General features: G+C 41.1%; 2 protein-coding genes across 7 annotated transcripts in view; one reads left to right on the top strand and one right to left on the bottom strand.

Annotated features, from left to right (window-relative positions):
- CACNA2D3 (calcium voltage-gated channel auxiliary subunit alpha2delta 3) overlaps positions 1 to 18,743 on the bottom strand; it is a 799,126-nt gene that overhangs the window by 106,494 nt on the left and 673,889 nt on the right. The gene's annotated exons all lie outside the window — the stretch shown is intronic.
- Positions 16,763 to 18,743, top strand: part of LRTM1 (leucine rich repeats and transmembrane domains 1) — a 5,638-nt gene continuing 3,657 nt past the window's right edge. Inside the window, exon 1 of the mRNA XM_006917532.1 lies at positions 16,763 to 16,785. Coding sequence (XP_006917594.1) covers positions 16,779 to 16,785 — 7 coding nt within the window. The 5' untranslated portion in view covers positions 16,763 to 16,778. The remainder of the gene's footprint in view (positions 16,786 to 18,743) is intronic.

Consider the following 18,743-nt stretch of genomic DNA (forward strand, 5'->3'; position numbering starts at 1 on the left):
TCTATGCTACTATCCCTTAAACATTATATTCTTTTGCAGGTCTTTAGCAAAATGCCCCAGCGACTTCTGCAAAGTCCTGCCCTGCTTTGGTAGCTCAGCCTGACTCTGGTACTCCTTTGCTTTCTATCTGGCAAGTCCTACCTACAACCTTTTCTATTCTTTGTTTTCTGTAATTTTTAGGTGTGTCTTAGTACTGCTTCAAAGATTACTCCAATCTTTTTCTGTTCCTCAGTGTATTGAAAAACTCAAGAAGCACATAGAGTAATGGTGGGCTCAGTATTAGAATCCAGGCTTAACCTCCCTCCATTTGGTTATAAAAGCTTGGTGATAAAGTTAGATCTAGCACAATGTCTGGCACATAGTGAGAGCTGAATAATTGTTAACCTTGATATTTTAATATTCCCCCAGAAGATCACACTCCTTATAGGGTTCCAGAAAGGATTGATGATGACCCTTCTGCCAGCTAGTCAGCAATTTACTGTCCTCTTTCCAACACAACAGGTGCTTAGATCCACAAAGTCTCCTTGGAACGAACTAACTAACTCTCACTCTCTCTCTCTCTCTCTCGCTCTCGCTCTCGCTCTCGCTCTCGCTCTCGCTCTCGCTCTCGCTCTCTCTCACTGCTCCTATAACAAAACATTGAAATCCTCTTTGAATAGTTGTTGCTTACAGCAAGCAACAGCAAAGAACTGCAGATTCCCTGCCTAAGGCTCTCCAGGTAACTCTAATCATCTTAAATGCACTGTAATCACGGGTGGATTAATTTTTCACAATGCTTAACTATTTTTAATAATAGATATTACTATTACAGCTAAAGGTCATTCACACTCAAGCTCTGTGCCCTATGAGTAACTCAGCTGGGGACAAATGGTCCCAGGAATTTTTTATAAAACTGCATTAGCTTTTCAAGTGGCATTTCTTACCTTTTCTCTCTCTTTTTGTTTCAAATGTTTAAGAAAGTTTTGGATTCTTTTCATTCAATGGAGAAGAGAGCAAAGCAATATATTTTTCCAGTGTTGGGCAGACTATTTGCTCCTTCTAGGTTTGGAGCTGGTTCCCATGAAGTTACATGTCATTATTTGGAATTCTGGAGCAAGGCATTGGTGCGGGTCAACCTGATTTTGTTAAATCAAACTTTCAACTTTTATTATCCTCTGGGAGGATTATTCCTAAGAGGCTTCACCTTCTTTCCTGTTCCTCACATTGCCTCTACCTTTTGCTTACTTCCCCTTTTTATACCTTTCTTCATTCAACAGATACCGACCGAGCATGTTCTGTGTTGGAGGTAACAGCAAAGAATATGACAGGTACAGCCCATGTGTTTTCTGGGCTTAAAATCTCTTAAGGTACACGTATATTACACAACCAGTGACCATTGTGAGTATTTTGAAACACATGTACAGGATTATATGAGAATATAAAAAAGGGCTGCCCAACCAAGCCCAGGGGATCAATGGGAGAAATGACATTTGAGGCTTTTAGTACATGTACATCAAGGTATATTGCTTTTTATATGTGTAGAAGTTCCGCTTCTTATCATGGCACCTTAGATTCAATGATAATGAGGCAGGGCATAAATTTTCCTGCTGTTTGGAAACAGCTGGGTGAATGGGAGTGGTGAAGGACCTAAGCGAGGAGAAGAAACTAGAGCAGTGGGTAAAGCCCCTCCTTTATTCCAACAGGGAGGACCTCTCACCACCCTAACAGCACCCCGGCACTCCACCAGCTTGGCTGCATTGTCCGTTGACTGCCCAGAGGGAGTAACTTGCTGCACACCCTGCCAGATCCCTGTCTGATTCCCCACATCCTCATGATGTAATCTTGAGAAAAGGGAAGGGGGGCTGTAGACATGTAATAGAGGAGTGATAGGGAAGCATTTCACACCTACATTTGTGGGTAAGGGAGTGACCGAACTAGACAACTTGAGATTCCATTGGGCTGAGCAAAGAGTTAGTGACACTAACTCTTAGTCAATATATTCAGAGAGATCAAAAGAGATATTGTGTCCTTGGAACAGGAAAAAGCTTTTGTAAAAAAAGAACTCTTGGAAATTTAAAAGAATAGTCAAAATAAATTTAAGAGTAGAAACAAGTTTGAAAAAAATCTCTCAGAAAATAAAACAATAAGACTTGGGGAAATAATGTAAAGAAATTTCCTAGAACTGAAGGATATGCATATCTAAATAAAAGAAACTTATAAAATGCCCAGCACGATAAATGAGGGAGACCCAGGGCAGCAAGGAATTTCAGGCCACTAGCAACAAGGGGTACATTCTGAAACCTTCTGGGATGGAAGTTGGGCAAAGCTGGTCGTATTAAAGGGTCTGGAATTAGAAAGGTATCAGACTTTTAAACAAAAACACTGAAATTCAAAAGAAAATCAAGCAATGCCTTCACAGTTCTGAAGGTCAGTGTTCTCCAGCCCAGAATCCTATACCCAGCCAAATGATTAGCATGTGTAGGAGTGAATTAAGACATTCTCAGAGCTACAAGGACTGAAGAAATTTTATCTTCTTTTCTTAAAAAAAAAAAACAATGGAGAATGATTGTGAGCGAAATGAGGGATTAATTCAGGAAAAAGGAAGACAGGGTCTAGGGGAGAGAGGGCTACAACAGAGGAATGTGGGGGGATGAAGGGAAGTCTTAGGGGTCCAGCTGACCAGCCTGCCTGGAGAGCAATTATCCGGATGGAACGGGATGACAGAGGGTGCGTAGAGCAGGGTCTCTCCAAAGAATGATGAAATAGGCAGAAACACTGAATATTTAGAAAATAGTTAACACTGGGCATTTGAGGTATCTGATGAAAAACATAGGGAAAAAATAGTCATGAGCAGAAGGAAAACTAAGCAAATAAAAAGACAGGGGATTTTTCAGCCCAGGGAAAAATGTCATAAAAAAAAGGAAACACACAATAGCACTCCATTTAACATAGTAGGGAATAGATATGGATGGTTCTAATAATAAAATCACTGTGTAATTATTCAAAAACTGAAATCGATACATAGCTATATTGGTAAAATAGAGAGAGGGCTAGAAGGGCTGGTATAAAAAGTACAAAGCACCCACTTATTAAAAGAAGTAAATAAGTAATGTCTAAAAATGAATAAAACCCAGTAATCTCAATTTGTTAATGAGAAATAGAGATGCTAAGAATGGCAGAAGCTGTTGTCTACAGGAAGTGGGACCAGGGTTTGATAGTGGACGGGGAGTGCTGGGTAGGGTCCTGCTTTTTATCTTTGTAGGCTTTTAAAGTACTATCTAATTTTTGAAAACCATGTTAATATATTTGTTCTATAACTTTGTTAAAAAAACAAATTAGTTAGAAATAGAAAGTGAAGCATTGATAGGAGCAGGTAATCAGCAGATTCGAGCTCCCAGCATCAGACTCTGGCCTGAACCCACCTCTCACCTTGCCTATTTCTCTCTGTGCCCAAATCAGAAAGTGTGCATACCTGGAAGGTGCAGCTGCTCTGGGAGGTGGATGGGAAAACTTAGGGAGGAGTCAGTTCCTGCTCCTTGGGTCAGGGTCTGAATCTTTGAGCTCTGTCTGACTCTACTTAGCATTTCTCCACCTGAAAGGTGAGTCTCAGACATGCTGTGACCTTAGGACCCTGTTCCACACAACAGGGGACCACAGAGGTATGAGATGTGCTGACACACTTGTGTAGGGGTGCATTAGTGTGTCACTGCACTGTCACAGAAGTCTTTCTATAGATGCTCTTGGATGTCATGGCTAAGACATCAATGATTGTCAGGTTCTTGTTAACAATCACACAGTAAACCCACCATGGCTAAGACATCAATGATTGTCATGTCAGGTTCTTGTTAACAATCACACAGTAAACCCATCTGACGTTCATACATGACTGAGGACATGTTTTTGCAATACGGAAACTGATCCCACAAATGCCACCTATGATCTCACAATGGAACAGAATTCCAAATAAATCAAGTAAGTTTGCTGAAAGACAGGTGCCTTTGACATTCCACCAGGCTGAAGTTTATCCCATGGTGAGTAGTTCCAATTTTTCAGTTTGTAGCCTAGACAGGTGCAAACTGACCCACAGAACTGTGCAGTTAGGAGGTCAGTGAAAGTCCTTGAAGTCTCTGCCCAGGGTTCCAGGGACACTCACCCCAGCTCCTGGATTAGTGCCCTTTCCTCTAGAGGTCAAAGGCATCCATTTGAAACTACCACAGTTAGAATTCTACCAAGATCACATTAGCAGAAAAGAAATTATTATCTTAATAAAACTTAATCTTGTAATGTCCCACAAATCGTTAAACCTTATGAGTTATCTTCTCTTGTCACAAGAGACAATGAAAGCAATATATGGGGTATGTTTGGGGAGCAATGATACATATTGAAAACTCCAAATGTCATCAAGACTTTATTTATTGCTCACCCACATAATCCCAGCATTATGAAAGCGATGAACAATGAATGGAGGGGGGAAAAATTGACAGACAAAACCGGAGTATTAAAGCTCTATCCCTGAGCCAATAAGTAGTTTGAAAATAGTGTCAGAATCCATATGTTTTCTGCATGTATAAGAATACTCTTACACAGGGGGCTTACTTCATAACTGAGATTCTTTTTCATTTAATTCAGTCATATTAGATTATGGGGCTGATTATGATCATATCCACAAATCAGTATTTTAACAGAGTTTCCATGGAAACACTATATGCCCCTGTTTTTTAACTTTTTGGACAAGGCTTTGCCTGTTTAACAACTTGAACAAGTTTGACGAGGACAACATGTTTTGTTTAAATTACATTAGCTGGGGCCAATATTTCCTAATTGCATTACCAGGAGAAACATTCACAGCATTACTTGTACCATGGAAAACCTCCCCTAGCCCAGCGTTCGATTTGCTTTAATCACTGGAGAACAGGAAACGTACCAGGATTGTCTCGTCTTATCAAGTTTTAAACGTGTTAACTGGTTTTAAATTTATGAAATAATCTCCCTTATTAAATGACGAAGTTAGTCTTGTTAAGAGGATCGGCATTTATGGCTACATCCATTTATTTCTTAAAATGCAAACACACAGGTACCTTTGACTCCCTGCTAGAGAACTGAACTCATTGTGCATAAATACATATCCTTTTTTTGCATATGGGTTTCAAAAATACTCCACCCCCAAAAATGACCTCCCAAAAGTGGTGAAAAATTTTTGCACAGTGTAAATGCAAAAATGATATCCAAGAAACATTCTTATTTTTCATTCTTTTCATAAGACGACTTTGTTTTGCATTCGTACCCACACAACCAGAGATATTTACTTCCAACAGTCCTCAATTTGGGAGCAGCCTGTAGCAAAGTTTTTGAAAATGCTGCACTTTAAAAAAAGTGGGGAGGGGGCTTTACCGACTGAAGTCAGAGTTCACCCTGACAGCATATAAAACATATGGCCTGAAGCTCTATGAGATGTCTGCGTCTGAAATGCTGGTGGAGCTTAATAAAATATCAGCGAGGAATAGTTTAATTTTACAGTATTAGGCACCAAGGCAGTAATTTGAGTGGGGTGAGCTGTATTTTAATACATCAAAGTATACTATACTACAGGGAAGTCGAATATATATTTTAAAAGTCATACATTCCCTATTCAAAATTATTTGACTCAAAAATTTTCCTTTCTGAGGAAGGATAAGTAGAAAACAGTCTCCCACAAGCTACCTGTCTTACTTTTTTTAAACTGTGGATATATTTCGAAACTTAGCTGGTCTGTTTCTAGGCCAATGTCTGTTATCTGGGGCATGTAGTTGTGGACAGAGACTGGAAACCAACATGGTGAGTGAGTGGTTCTTTCCTGATCACAGAAGTCCAGCTGTCCAGTGGGCTGGCCATCAGTTTAGCTCCATCCTCTCTCTCTCCTACCCTCTTTTTGAACTACTTATCTGTATAGATGAGTTTGGCATCCCCTCCTCTGTATTATGACCTAGATCCTTCAGTGTGAAGCGGGCAGCCATTCCACTTCTTTCTTCCAGGACATGCTGTGTCTTGAGTCTAGAGGTTCTAAAGTAAGCATAGCCAAGGAACTTTGTTCCTGTGGCTGTCCAAACACTCAACTGGGCGGAGGGGAAGGAACAGGTCCATGAAATGCCATGCTTCTCCTGCTACCGGTCTAAAGATCAAAGAGAGTTCTCCCCTTCCTGCCCAGCCATGAAGAGAGGGTGGGCCTGCAGGGGCAGCTTCTCAACAGGGGAGCAGCCATGACAAATATGTCCGAGATCTGACTGATAGTGCCGTTCTGGGGATGGACCAGATTAGTGCTAACTCATGCACAAAGTACCCTGCTTTCCTCACCTCCAGCCCCAGAACCCTTTTCTCAACCTGTAGCCGCTGCAGACAGGCAGCAGGCTCTCCTCTTCTCTAGGTGGCCCTTGGCCTGAAAAAGCAATGGGCAATGACCTACAAGGGCAGAAGTCATGGGGCGGGGGTTTGGGGAGTGGTTAAAGTACCATTTCTACCAAGTCTGTTTTGTCTGGGCTAAGTCTCTTTTAGGACCCTTATTCTGCTTTTCCCCTGATGAAGGGGAAGGGGTTGGGAAGAATGAGATGAGACAAAAAATGCTGGAGGTAAAAGGCTTTGAAATCAGATGGATGTGAGTTCAAGACCTAGCTCTACTCCTTACAAACTGATCTGTGGCAAGTGACTCATTCTCAACAAGACTCAGTTTTTTCTTCAGTGAGATATAAAACAGTAATTCTACTGGAATGACAGAAGAATTCATGATTGTCTTCAGGTAAAGCACCCCGTGTCTTAGATTTTCTGAGTGTTCTATGAGTTTTAGATGTTTTGATTCTGCCCAGAGAATTTAGAGACTTCTAAAGCAGATTTCTATACAGAAGAGCTAAACAAAAAATAAGCTGCTACTTAACTGCCAAGTTTTCCCAAATGTTATAAGGAAGCATGGAGAAATAAATAGGGAACTAGATTCCCAGTTTCTTCTTGGTCTCAGTTTGTTGTCCAACATTTGTTATCCTTTCAGATTGACTTTTGGATTGGGCACTTCAGTTTCTTAAGCCAGTGGACATGCTGAGCAGGGAAAGTTTCAGTGAGCTAACCAACATGAAACTCATGGCTGACCCATCGCTCCCAGCAAACCCTTGGCAATCACAGAGAGCTCTATCTGGGGATCACCCCTGTGCCCAAGACAGAAATATGAAATGCCTGCACCATCCTCTGACTTTTCTGGAATCATATTTCTAGTGCAAACCATGGATTTCCTGTGCAAATGCACAGACCACAATCTAACTCCTTTTTCAACATGCCCTGAAATTTTCTCATTTTTTGAAAGCCATTTTAAAAACTAAAGAATTAACTTATCACCATAGGAAAATTACCATACTCACGAGGACAAGGAGAAAACACCAAGTTTACATCAAGATGGAGAAGTGGGGATGTGGCGGTAGGGGTGGGTGGGTAGGTGGAGCTAGGTCAGTAGCTTCCTAATGCGTGATCCAAATTCTTCCCTCAGCAAAATGACACTTATATTCCAGACTTACAACTCAGATTTGCAGATAACAAGGATTTACTTCAGGAACAGCAACAAGGATTATGTCAGCATGATGCCACCAGTTGTCTGCTGTTGTCTGCCTCAAACACTGAGCTGGCAAGGATTTCGAGGCCATGCTGGGGACCATGGGGCCACTGGTAGGGCCGTTTGGGCCCACAAAGCATGTAACTGTGGCACATAAGCTTTTCTATCCCTTGTCTGCTGGGTATCATATCCACACTAACATATACATGAACGCTCAGGAGAGAAAGTTCTGTCCCATCAACCTAGCCTCCAAGCACCAGAAGGGCTGGCTCGTCCTTGACTGCACTTGATTCATGTACCTGTGTGGAGAGGATGACGACTCCACTCTGCCACTCCTCAGGCAGGTGTGGAATGGATTTGCTCATAACCACAAACTGTAAGTAAAAGCTCAGGATTTGATAAACGTGTACTGAGATTCCGTAATGCTTGCCAAATTGCCATCCTCTCTACATCTGTATAGAGGACAGCGAGATGCATCTCCCTAGATTTGGTAAGATGCTGGAGCTGCCACAGGACACTGCCTTGAAGTGCCAGCACCTCCCAAGGTATATTACAGGGCATACTGCATACTGCATACTGCAGCACTCTAAATCTGACCCCAACAACAGACAGCTGCATGTTTGCAGAGGTGTGTGTGTGGAGGGTGGGGGTAGAAAAAGAGATAGCTCTTTCTAATATTAATAATACAGTTATAGTGGATACTGGGGATGGGTGGGTGTGGTCAACAACCAGTTTCTTCACCTCTTCTCTAGCATCTTCTCACCCGACCTCTTTCGTCACCTTCTGTGTTATAGCCACATTGGGCTCCCAGTAGCTCCCGGGGTACACTGCCATCTCACTGGCCTTTGAGAGTTATATAAGCCATGTCTTTACCTGAAATGGTCCTTGTCCCTTCCCCTCCCTGCAGTAAACTCTAGCCCATCCTTCCATTGAAAACTGGTTATAAAAAAATCCATAGGGATGGCTGCCCCAATATCCCAAATCAGATTCCCTAATTGTATTCTCTTATGGTACCATGTACCTCCACTTCCTAGCACTTTTCACAGCCGCAGTTCTTCTTATATTTGTGTGGTTGCATCATGAATGCCGGTCTCCTTGCTAGACTGTAGGGGCCCTTTGGATTGTGGGTACACCTATTTTGCTGTGTCTTATTTTCATGCTTATAATATCCCCAAACATAGAGCTTAATAGTTAAGGAACACCCAAGAGATACCTTCTTCATAAAGAAATAACAGTGAATGAAATCCATGACACACTTTCAGAGATGAGATGAAATAGAGGCCGAGAATGAGAGTGCCTCTAATATACTCTTATATTTTTATATAAGGGCGTTTTCACCTTCAACACCAATTTTGAAACACCAATGAGTAGAGAAATGCCAGTCCCTAAGAAGTAAACACCTACATTGCCATTCTCAGGAATGTCTCAGTAGATTTCACCATCTTAGCTCTTCATCACACACAGCAGCAGCTCGCAGCTGCATTTCCAAATGTCTTCATGCTAAGAGCAACTCGGGGCCATGGACTTATAAACATCAGCTGTAGCAGTGGAGAGCTGTACACCAAGTTTATTTTCTCCTCGGCCCTCATTAGAATCACAAATGAAATGTTGACAACACATGAAGGAGCTTGCTTGTTGAACACAAATGTTTCCACTCCTATCAACCTTGAAACTCTGATAGTCATGCTTCATGATGAAAGTTAAACAGCCCTAGGGAGATGACTACATGTTTTTGCTAATTATGCAAGGATGGGGAACAGGGCCCCTACCAACGAGGGACTGACTAGAGGAAAGATCGGTAGGTAAACCTTTAAAAAAAAACAGCGCAAGCATAGTAGGTGGCCCAATATGGGATACTTGGATTAAATGAAAGGATGAGAACATTACTACTAGACCAAAATGGGAAGTTGTTCATTATAAACTGGTTTAGCGGCTGCATCAAAGTCAATGCAGGACCTTTATTTTGCTAACAAAAGTCCCACATGAAGGCTGCAGTCACATGACACCAACGGCCAACTTTCTTTTGTTTGTGGAATTATTTTGATGACAAGCAGAGATATGTAGAGCATAAATTCACTTAGATTGCAGCTGATTCTAGGCAAATACACATTCACAGACAAGCTTTATAATCCAAAAAGATGGTAAACTCTGCCACACTAGCAAAATGCTCCTTTGCAAATAACTCACAGGTTTTTGTTCCAAACAGATTAGTGCATACAGATACAGGCTAAGTGCCTAGTTGATACATATCATACAAACACAATAATAGGGAATACTCGCTAATGTATATTGCAATGTGCAGAGGCATTTTTGCTAAGATTTTACATAAAAATATTATTTAACCCTCCTTGCAAAACTGCCTGTTTTGCCAGGGTTCCTTTGTATAGATGATTAAATTGAAGATCAGAGAGGTTAAGTAACTTATTCAAAGTCACACAGCTAGTAAATGTTGGAGGCAGCATTTGTACCTAGATAGTTTCACTCCAGATTCTGTCTTTTATAACTGGGACTCTGTTCTAAAATGAAACAGTGAGACAGATGAAGGCTGGACTAACAAAAAGGATTCCTAAAGCCCAGGATCTGTAATTGGTGGGTTACAATATAAGTCCTATTTGAGACAATTGTGTTTTCCAGAACATTTCAAGCTACACATGTATCAAAGAGCTAACGTAGAGCAAACTTTAAAGAGAAAAAGGAAAAACAGATTTATTACTGCAACACAATATACATACACTAAGCTATAACTTGAAAGTATGAAAAACACGTTGTCATTTATTTCAGAAACTGAACTATCATGTTATAATAAAAGTAGAAAAGCAGATAAAGATTCACCAAGAAGAACTGCACAAAACATTCATTTTATGGGTAACGTGAACAAACAATCAAACATGAATTTGATTCCAACTTATATTTTTGGGGCAGGGACAAAAGTAGTCAATCAAAAGATCTAAGTAAAACGAGTCAGTGTGAGGCCTTGGCCAGGCTTCCTAAGCTGCCATGTTTCTTGATCCTTTTGTTTCTTTCATTAGCTTTATATCAACCAGCATCTGTCTATGTTTATTCTACCAGCTGCATGAGCTCACTAATTACCTTTAATCATACTTATCTGAAATGCATCTTTATCTTCACATACATCCTGTATGCAGACAAACTGAGCGCTGGAAGGCTGAGGTTGGGAAGACATTGGAATGGGAAGTCTGTACTTCCTCTAAACTTGACAGTACAGAGTGAATGTACCAAAAAAAAAAAATGCATCTAGGTCTGGTCCGCTGCTGCTACCAGCCAAAGTACTTCTGAGACTTGGTTCTGGAGAACTGAGGAGTGTCAGTGTCCAACGACATCATACTCAGTCTTCTCATGGGTAACAGATTCAAGGTGATAAGATGATCAGCATAGAATCTGACTTAATAAATAAAGATTGCTAAACAGCACCTTACAAACTGGTTAAGTACTTTGACGGCCAAAAGTCAGTGTGGTATGTCTTTCCTCGTTCCCACAGCACCTAGCTCAGACCTGGGCTCTGTGGACAAGTGTACACTGAAAGGCAGTCTCATACATTTTGGCCATTGTCTCCCTTAGTTTTAGGGGGGGTTGGAGGTACACATATCATATGAACTACTCCACTAATTTTATTTCAAATCCATTACTCTACTAATTTTATCAGACATCTAAATGCCAGGTGAAGGGAGTTTAAACTCCACAGAGAGTCATGTGAAATAAACTGATGGACTGTAAGTAGCCCTTGAACCTCAATTTTTACTTTATCATAAAGGCAAACAAGAATGAGGAGGGGCACACATCTTTCCCACCTTCTCACTACAGAAACCACATGCCTTGATTCTCCACTGAACACCTCAAAAGGAAACCATGTTCTAATCTTCTGAGTTAGTTAAAGCTTTTAGATCATTAAATTTGCAGCTCAATGGAGTATATAAAAAAAGACCTTAAGAAATAAAATACATAAAACTATAGGTTCCCTAAATAGTGTATCTAACATGGATACTCACAATTCATGTATTTGCAATAAATATGCTACAGACCTTGGGCAAATTACTTAGCTTCTATCTCTCAGGTTTGTCATTCATTCATTCACTCATTCATTAATTCAGCATTTACTTAATAAACCTACTATGTGGTACTGTAGAAACTAGGGGAAGAAATACAAGAAACCATCTTAAGCTTATAGACTAGTGAGTCGTCACCTTTAAGTGAGATATTGCAAACAAAATGTGGAAGCAGAGATGCTCTCCAACATGTATGGCTCCTCTTTTTCCAAGGCACATAGATAGATTATATTTCTCAGTCTCTCTTACTGTTAGATATGATCATGTGATTTCATCGTGGCCATTGAAATGTAAGCAGAAGTGATAAGTACCATTTCCAGGCCTGGCCCATGCCTGATCCTATCTTTTCACATTAGCCAGTTGATGGAGAGGGCTCTGAGAACTAAGAGGAGGGCATAGTAACAAGAAAGAATGAGCCTGGGTCCCTGAATGCATGGAGCCTAGCCCCGCTGTCAACCTGAACGGGACAGTGCTAAGAACAATAAATAAGGTGTTGTGGTAAGCCACTGAGATTCGGGATTTCCTTGTTACAGCAGTTACATTACTTTAACTGCAACAAATCCTTAGCAATATCTGGCCCACTGTATGCACTAAATGAATGATATAATTGACATTTTAAAATATATACCTAGTTTTCTTGTTATACGTTTTATAAGCTCAAAGAGAAAGAAGGAAGGAGGAAAGAAGGAAGGAAGGAAGGAAGGAAGGAAAGAAAGAGGGAAGGAAATAATACTGAGGCTTTTTAAATAGCTCTGTATAAATTTTATACCTGGGTGCCATTTTGTCATCTGCAATTCCTAGGGAAATATTTTCCAAATGTCATATCTCTTCCACAATCAAATGAAATTTCTGAGTGGATGTGTAGTACTAAATGCCCCCCCTTCCTACTATCTTGGGCTGCAGCTGTCACTCAGTCTGGCTGCCTCCCTTGCATCAGATCACCATAGCACCTGCTTTGGATGGGGGCCCACTGGCAGGGATGGGGAAGCACTTTGCCATGATTTTACCAAAGCAGACATTAAAACTGGGAGAAATGCTTGTATGCATTATGTGGTTTGGTCACTTGTGCAGGTCATTTGGCAGAGAAAGACAGATGTCACCTTTGTGGCTAATCCTGAAGGATAAGAGGATGTGAACTCTAGGAATGCTGTATTTGCACATACAATATAGCTAGTCACTAGAAAATAAGCCATCTCGAATATCCCAACAAATAAAGTGTACCTCTACTTGCTACTTAACAAAAGTCAGTTCTTCTCCTTTGTATTTTTAAAACTATAGATGTAATACATGTTGGTTGTAGCAAATTAAATACACAGAGTTATAAACAGAAAAATTTAATTTTCCTTTCTTCTTCTTAAATCATCCCTGCCCCTTGGGTAATCAGGGTATTTCGTCTTCAGACAAACCAATACATATTTGCAGGGTTAATCCCTCCACCACTGACTTTTCTTTTTTTTTGCAATATAAATGGGATTGTACAATGTGCATTCCTATTCAAATTGCTTTATTTAACCTTATTACGAGTATCCTCCCTGTGAATAAATTTAACTCTAACATATTCTTTTAAAATAGTTGTATAGCATTACCTATGAGAAAAAGCTATCATATATTTGCCAGATTTGAAGACATCATCAATTTTAGGAGTTAATAATTAATTGTTTTTTTTGTTGGAGTGAGGTGAAATGTTAAATAGACTAATTTATATTAGGAAACATTCTGACTTACCATGGACAAAGGTATACAGGAAATAGACAGAAACTAGGAAATTCTTGAAATCTGAGTGTGACAGTCACCACAGACTCTGAGGGTGTGTCTGAAGCAAGTTTCTGTGTGGGAAATACCCTGTACTCTTGACTAGGCCTTGGTATCGGGAGCACCTCACAGTGGAGTGTTCCTCTCTAGGGAGCAGCTTGGCCTGATCTGACATTCAGAATCTCTCCTTGGTTACTGTTTTGCATGCAGAGTCGACTTGCCACTTCTGGGATCTGGTTCATCACAGGAGGGAGGGAGAGAAGGCACTGCAGGGAGAGATTAGCATGTAGATCACGCACCCTCCCTTTGTTCTCTGGACTGAGGTCAGACAGAATAAATCATTCAGCCTTCCAAACCTCCACATGCAAAGTCCAAGTGTGCGCTGCCTATCTCTGAATCACCATTTAGAGTCAGCAGAAGCAAAAGAGAACCAAAGAACCCATTGCTCCTGAGAACTCATTGCTGGGAATGTTCTTTGCCTATTCCAAGGGTATTCACAACTTAGGCAGGAGCAGCCAGTCCAGACTCTTTGAGGTCTAAGAATAACCACTGCTAAAACTATAGGAAAGGCCACTTTTGACCATTTGCTTTACAAGTCTCTCCCAGACCTGTGCTGTGCACTTAACACTGATCCCTCCTGTACCTTATGAGGTAGCTACTATCTGCATTTTACAGATGAGGTAGCTGAGGCTCAGAGAGATTCTGAAGTTTGCCTAAGACCACACAGCTTTAGAGTGTAAGCAGCATGAATGTATGCTGCTTCTCTGCCACCCAGCCTGGCCTTAACTGCAGTTTCATGGACATTCTCATGGATAACTGTGAACATTTATTAAAGTACTCCGGTTGGCTGCAGTTTCTTTGCAGGTGTCCTGGCCTCCTACACCAGCTGTGCTGTTAATGTATTCATCTTTTTCAGGCTTCTGAGTCCACAAGATGTGGACCCTGCAAGGACCACACCAACCTTGCAAGTTGGGCTCTGCAAGGACACAGCTTAAATAGCTCTGCTACACACCAAAAAAGACGCTCAAATTCTTTGTCTAACTTCCCCCTGAAGTCTGTGAATACAGGGCCTTTCGAGTCCACTCAGGTGTTCTGACCAGAATGATAGGTTTTATACATAAGAGGGCCTTCAAGATCATCCTACCCACCACTCCTCATTTTATTGACGAAGAGACAGTATGGTGGATATGTCCAGCTGGGTGGTGGAATTTGGGGGTGGGTGACAGGTGATGGTGATAGAGCAGCGACAGCAGTGGCTACAGAATGGGCTAGAGCAGGGTTCGCAAACTATGGCCTGTGGGTTGATCCGGTCCTCCACCTGTTTATATAAATATAGTTTTATTGGAGCACAGACACGTCCCTGTTTTTATGGATTGGCTATGGCTGGTTTCGTGCTACATCAGAGTTGAGTAGGTGCATCAGAGACCATTTAGCCCTCAATGTCTAAAATATTTACTATCTGACCCTTTACAAAAAAACGTTTGCTGATCACTGGGAAGAACAGTCATACAAGTGAATATGAGTTATTGGTAACCTTCTAGTCCTTAGAGTGAGCTTTAGGTTCACAGGTATTTGTTTTATTATGACAAATTCATGACTGAAGGCTACATATGGGCCATTGATAGTCATGTATCATCAAGGAATGATTATTATTAAACTCTCTGCACTGGAAACAGGATGGCGGGAAGGCAGGAAGGAAGGAAAGATGGAACCATTTAGCCCTTATTAAGATTCAAATGGCTCTCTGTCACCGACATCTGACTTTTCCCCACTGCAGCTCTCTTGCTCAAAGAATACTGGAGAGAGGACAAAAGATGGCAGGCTGAGTAAGCAGATTTTTCCCGAAAGGGATGAGTATACTGGGTTCTCACTTGGCCAAAGGAGAAGAGGGATCCCCAAGAGCAGTGTATTAAGGATAATCACAATCTGATTTTTCATCTTCATTCTCTTGAGATCTGAGGGGCCAGGCTTCCTGGTCTTTTGTCAGGATCTCCCTCCACCTGTCAGGTCAAGGTTGCCCTTTGAAAGCTAGCAGCATGAAAGTCCTAGGAGACATTCTCGTGGATAATTGTGCACATTTATTAAGGTGCTCTAGGCAAGGACATGTATTATTTAATCCTAGGAACAATCTTGTGAAGCAAGGAGTGCTGTTATCCCCATGTTAGAGAGGAGGCCACGAGGTTCCCAGTGGGCAAGTCACTTGCCCAGAGACACGGAAGGGTGAATGGTAAAGCCACATTCAAATCCACATTCACGTGATTCCAAATCCCACACTCAGCTGCTCTATTATATCTGGGGCCAGAGAGTCCACTTCATGCCACCTCAAGAAAAGCACAGTTTTTTACCCTTACACGTAGTCACGGTGGGCAAGCGGAGCATTTGGGTGTGCCGAAGGGCGGCTTTAAGCATTAAAACCCCGCCTCAACAAATGGCCCATTTAAAGAGACCTTCCAGTCCCTGGAGGGAAAGTTCCCAATAGCTTCAATTAGCAAAGTCACAGTTCATTGAAGCCTGATGTTTGCAGGAGCGGCTTTATTGTTTTATATGTGAAAAATCAGGGAAATGATGAAAGATTGTGAAGAATTTCCAAAGTCACATAAACAGAAAGGTCAATTCAAAAGGGGGTGGGGAGAGGAGATGGGGAGCAAGCAAAGGAGCAGCTGAGAAATGTCTGTGGCACCAGGGAGAAGAGACTGTGCTGTCCACTAAAGGAAACCATGGCTATGAATTTCAGGGCATCAAGACCCTGTCAACACAGCTAATCCTCGTGAATGTTGGCTGAATAACCCTTCGATGACCAAACATGTGCACTGTGAAACTGTGTCAGCCTCCAGCAGGCCAATTTGTCCTCATATTACACACTCTGCTGGCTCTGTTGCTAGACCCCGAGATCAAGGATCCATGATGAGCATCCCCCAACCTGACAAGGGTTGACACAGCATGGTTAATAAGTCAACAGAATTCAGAAGCCACGACCGGATTAAGAAGGCAGTTTTATTTTGGTGCCTTGGACTTCAAGCAGATTAAATAATCAAAAAGGCTGAGCCATTGGGGTCATGTTTGAATGCTACAGCTGTTCACCGAGGTTTGACAAACATTCTTTCTGTGGCTCGTCGTCTGAATGGGAAAGGCAGGGATGATCTTGGGGAGGTCGACACTTTAAGAAAGAAGAGGGGCACAATCAAAAGATCCTCTAATGGAAAACAATCCCAGCCAGATGGAGACAGGGGAAGGATGGCTTAAATAAGTGGTCTCCTGAAAGCCACAACTGTTTTCTGCATTGAAGAAAAGCATAAGCAGGATTCAAAAGAAGTGAATGAAAAGCTGGATTCTGATTTTGCTGAATCAGTTTGCTGATCTGCAAATTAATGAAGGTGGGCTACGGGTTCAACAGGGAAGCCTGCGGAGACTCAGTCATGACAGGTGAGCCATGATAAATCCCCTTGTGCCTTAGAAAAGTTCCCTAAGAGAGAAATAAGATGCCCTCAAAAAGACGTCTGTGGGAAATCTATTTTCAAGTTGTGTTTCTTAAAGGACCAAACAGATATAAAAAATGTGTCTAATGGAGAGATTTATGTTTGTGCCATGTTGGGTCAGAGAAAGGGTGTAGGGATGAATGTACCTAGCTGTGATCAGATATGAAGTTGGCATGTCACGGGCCATTTTATAGAAAACACCATGCTTCAAGTTGGAGTTCATATAGCATCCCCTTTGGAGGAGGGTACAGCTGGATGAAAGAAAGAATGAACAAACTGGCTACAACCTCAGGAAGAAAAGCCCTTATTAAAGACTAGCAGATGCTGTGGAAAACACATTCTCATTTAAGATTTAATTTCTTACAACTAATGAATGCTTGAGACCCATAGCTAAAGTGTGGGGTGCTGACTATCTCTGATGGGAAGACATTTAGCTTCGAAAAGTATTATTTAGGTTATTTGAAAAATTATAAAAAGGAAAACATGGATTTTACTCTTTTATATTTTGGAAGAAGAAAGGGAACTGTGATGTTCTACATCCCTTGAGCTAAACTAAACTGAGCACAATTTGCTTCAGAAGGCCCTCCAGACATCTTCCCTCTTACCCTAATGCCTTGTTCACATCAGGAGAGAATTAAGGAACAGGCTCTAGTGCATTTGACAGCCACATTTTGTTTTCCCTAGTTAAGGCCCAAAACAAACAAACAAACAAAACATCTTCTTTCAAGATCATTTTTATGAGTAGATAATTATCTTGAGTTTTAAATATTATTCTGTAGCCTTGTGAATTCCTCTATACCAATTTAACAAAATGTCCTTGACAGATGTTTGCCATATTTTGAAATTCAAATCTCTGGAAAAAAGCAGGGAGTGATCTAGCTACTCTGGAGGATGATCTAGCAGTGTCAAAGAAAACTCAATATCCTCTCTGAACCCTGCAAGGAGGTACCTACTGATTCTAGAGACCCTCTTCCATGTTTCTGCACAGTGCTATGCAAAAATGCTCTTTGTAGCATTATTTATAATGAAGAAAAACTTCAACAACTCAAATGTTCATCAGTAAGGAAGTGGCTAAATCATAAATGGTATGGTCTCACTATGGAATATTCTACAATAGTTAAAATAATGAATTAGCTCTGTATGTATCCATATGGATGGATCAGTTTTGAGTGAATAGACTGCAGAATGAAGCATGCTGATGATTATATTTCTGTAGGTTTTTAAAAACCACCATAAAAAACGGTAGTGTGTGTGTGTGTGTGTGTGTGTGTGTGTGTGTGTGTGAGAAAAACGCTTTGACAGGAAGTAAAGCAGAACAAGTAAGAATGCTGACAAACTGTGGAAGCAGATTGCCTGTGTTCAAATCATGGCTCTACTACTTTACCATATGTGTGACCTTGGGCAAGTGATTTGAAGCCGTTCTTGAAGCTGGTCTCTGTGCCTCAGTTTCCTCACCTTCAAAATGGGGATATCAGTAGAACCAGATTTATAAGGTAATGAGTATTAAATTAATTAATATATACGAAGCAGTTAGAATAGTGCCCGGCTCAAAACACATGCTGCATGTTTATTTGCTTTTGTTATTGTTATTAAGGCTATTTTTAAAAGGCCTAGTGGGATACATCAGCAATGGTGGGGGCCAGGAGGATTCATGTCACAAAACATAACCTCAGTGCTAATCTAAGAGAGTTCAGCTCTATCAGTAACGCATTGTTTCTTTGAGTTAGAAGAAAAAAAGGAAGAAATACGACAACTAATGAATGACTGACAGAACTGTGTTATAGGAACATGGGTGTTGATTATCCTTAATGTGTTTCTGTACTTTTATAGAATTCCTGAATAAAAAAGGGGTCAATCATCATTTATGAATTATTACACTTGCACAGCTGAACATCAATATACAGG

This window comes from Pteropus alecto, unplaced genomic scaffold, assembly GCF_000325575.1.
Source record: "Pteropus alecto unplaced genomic scaffold, ASM32557v1 scaffold75, whole genome shotgun sequence".
Lineage (NCBI taxonomy): Eukaryota > Metazoa > Chordata > Mammalia > Chiroptera > Pteropodidae > Pteropus > Pteropus alecto.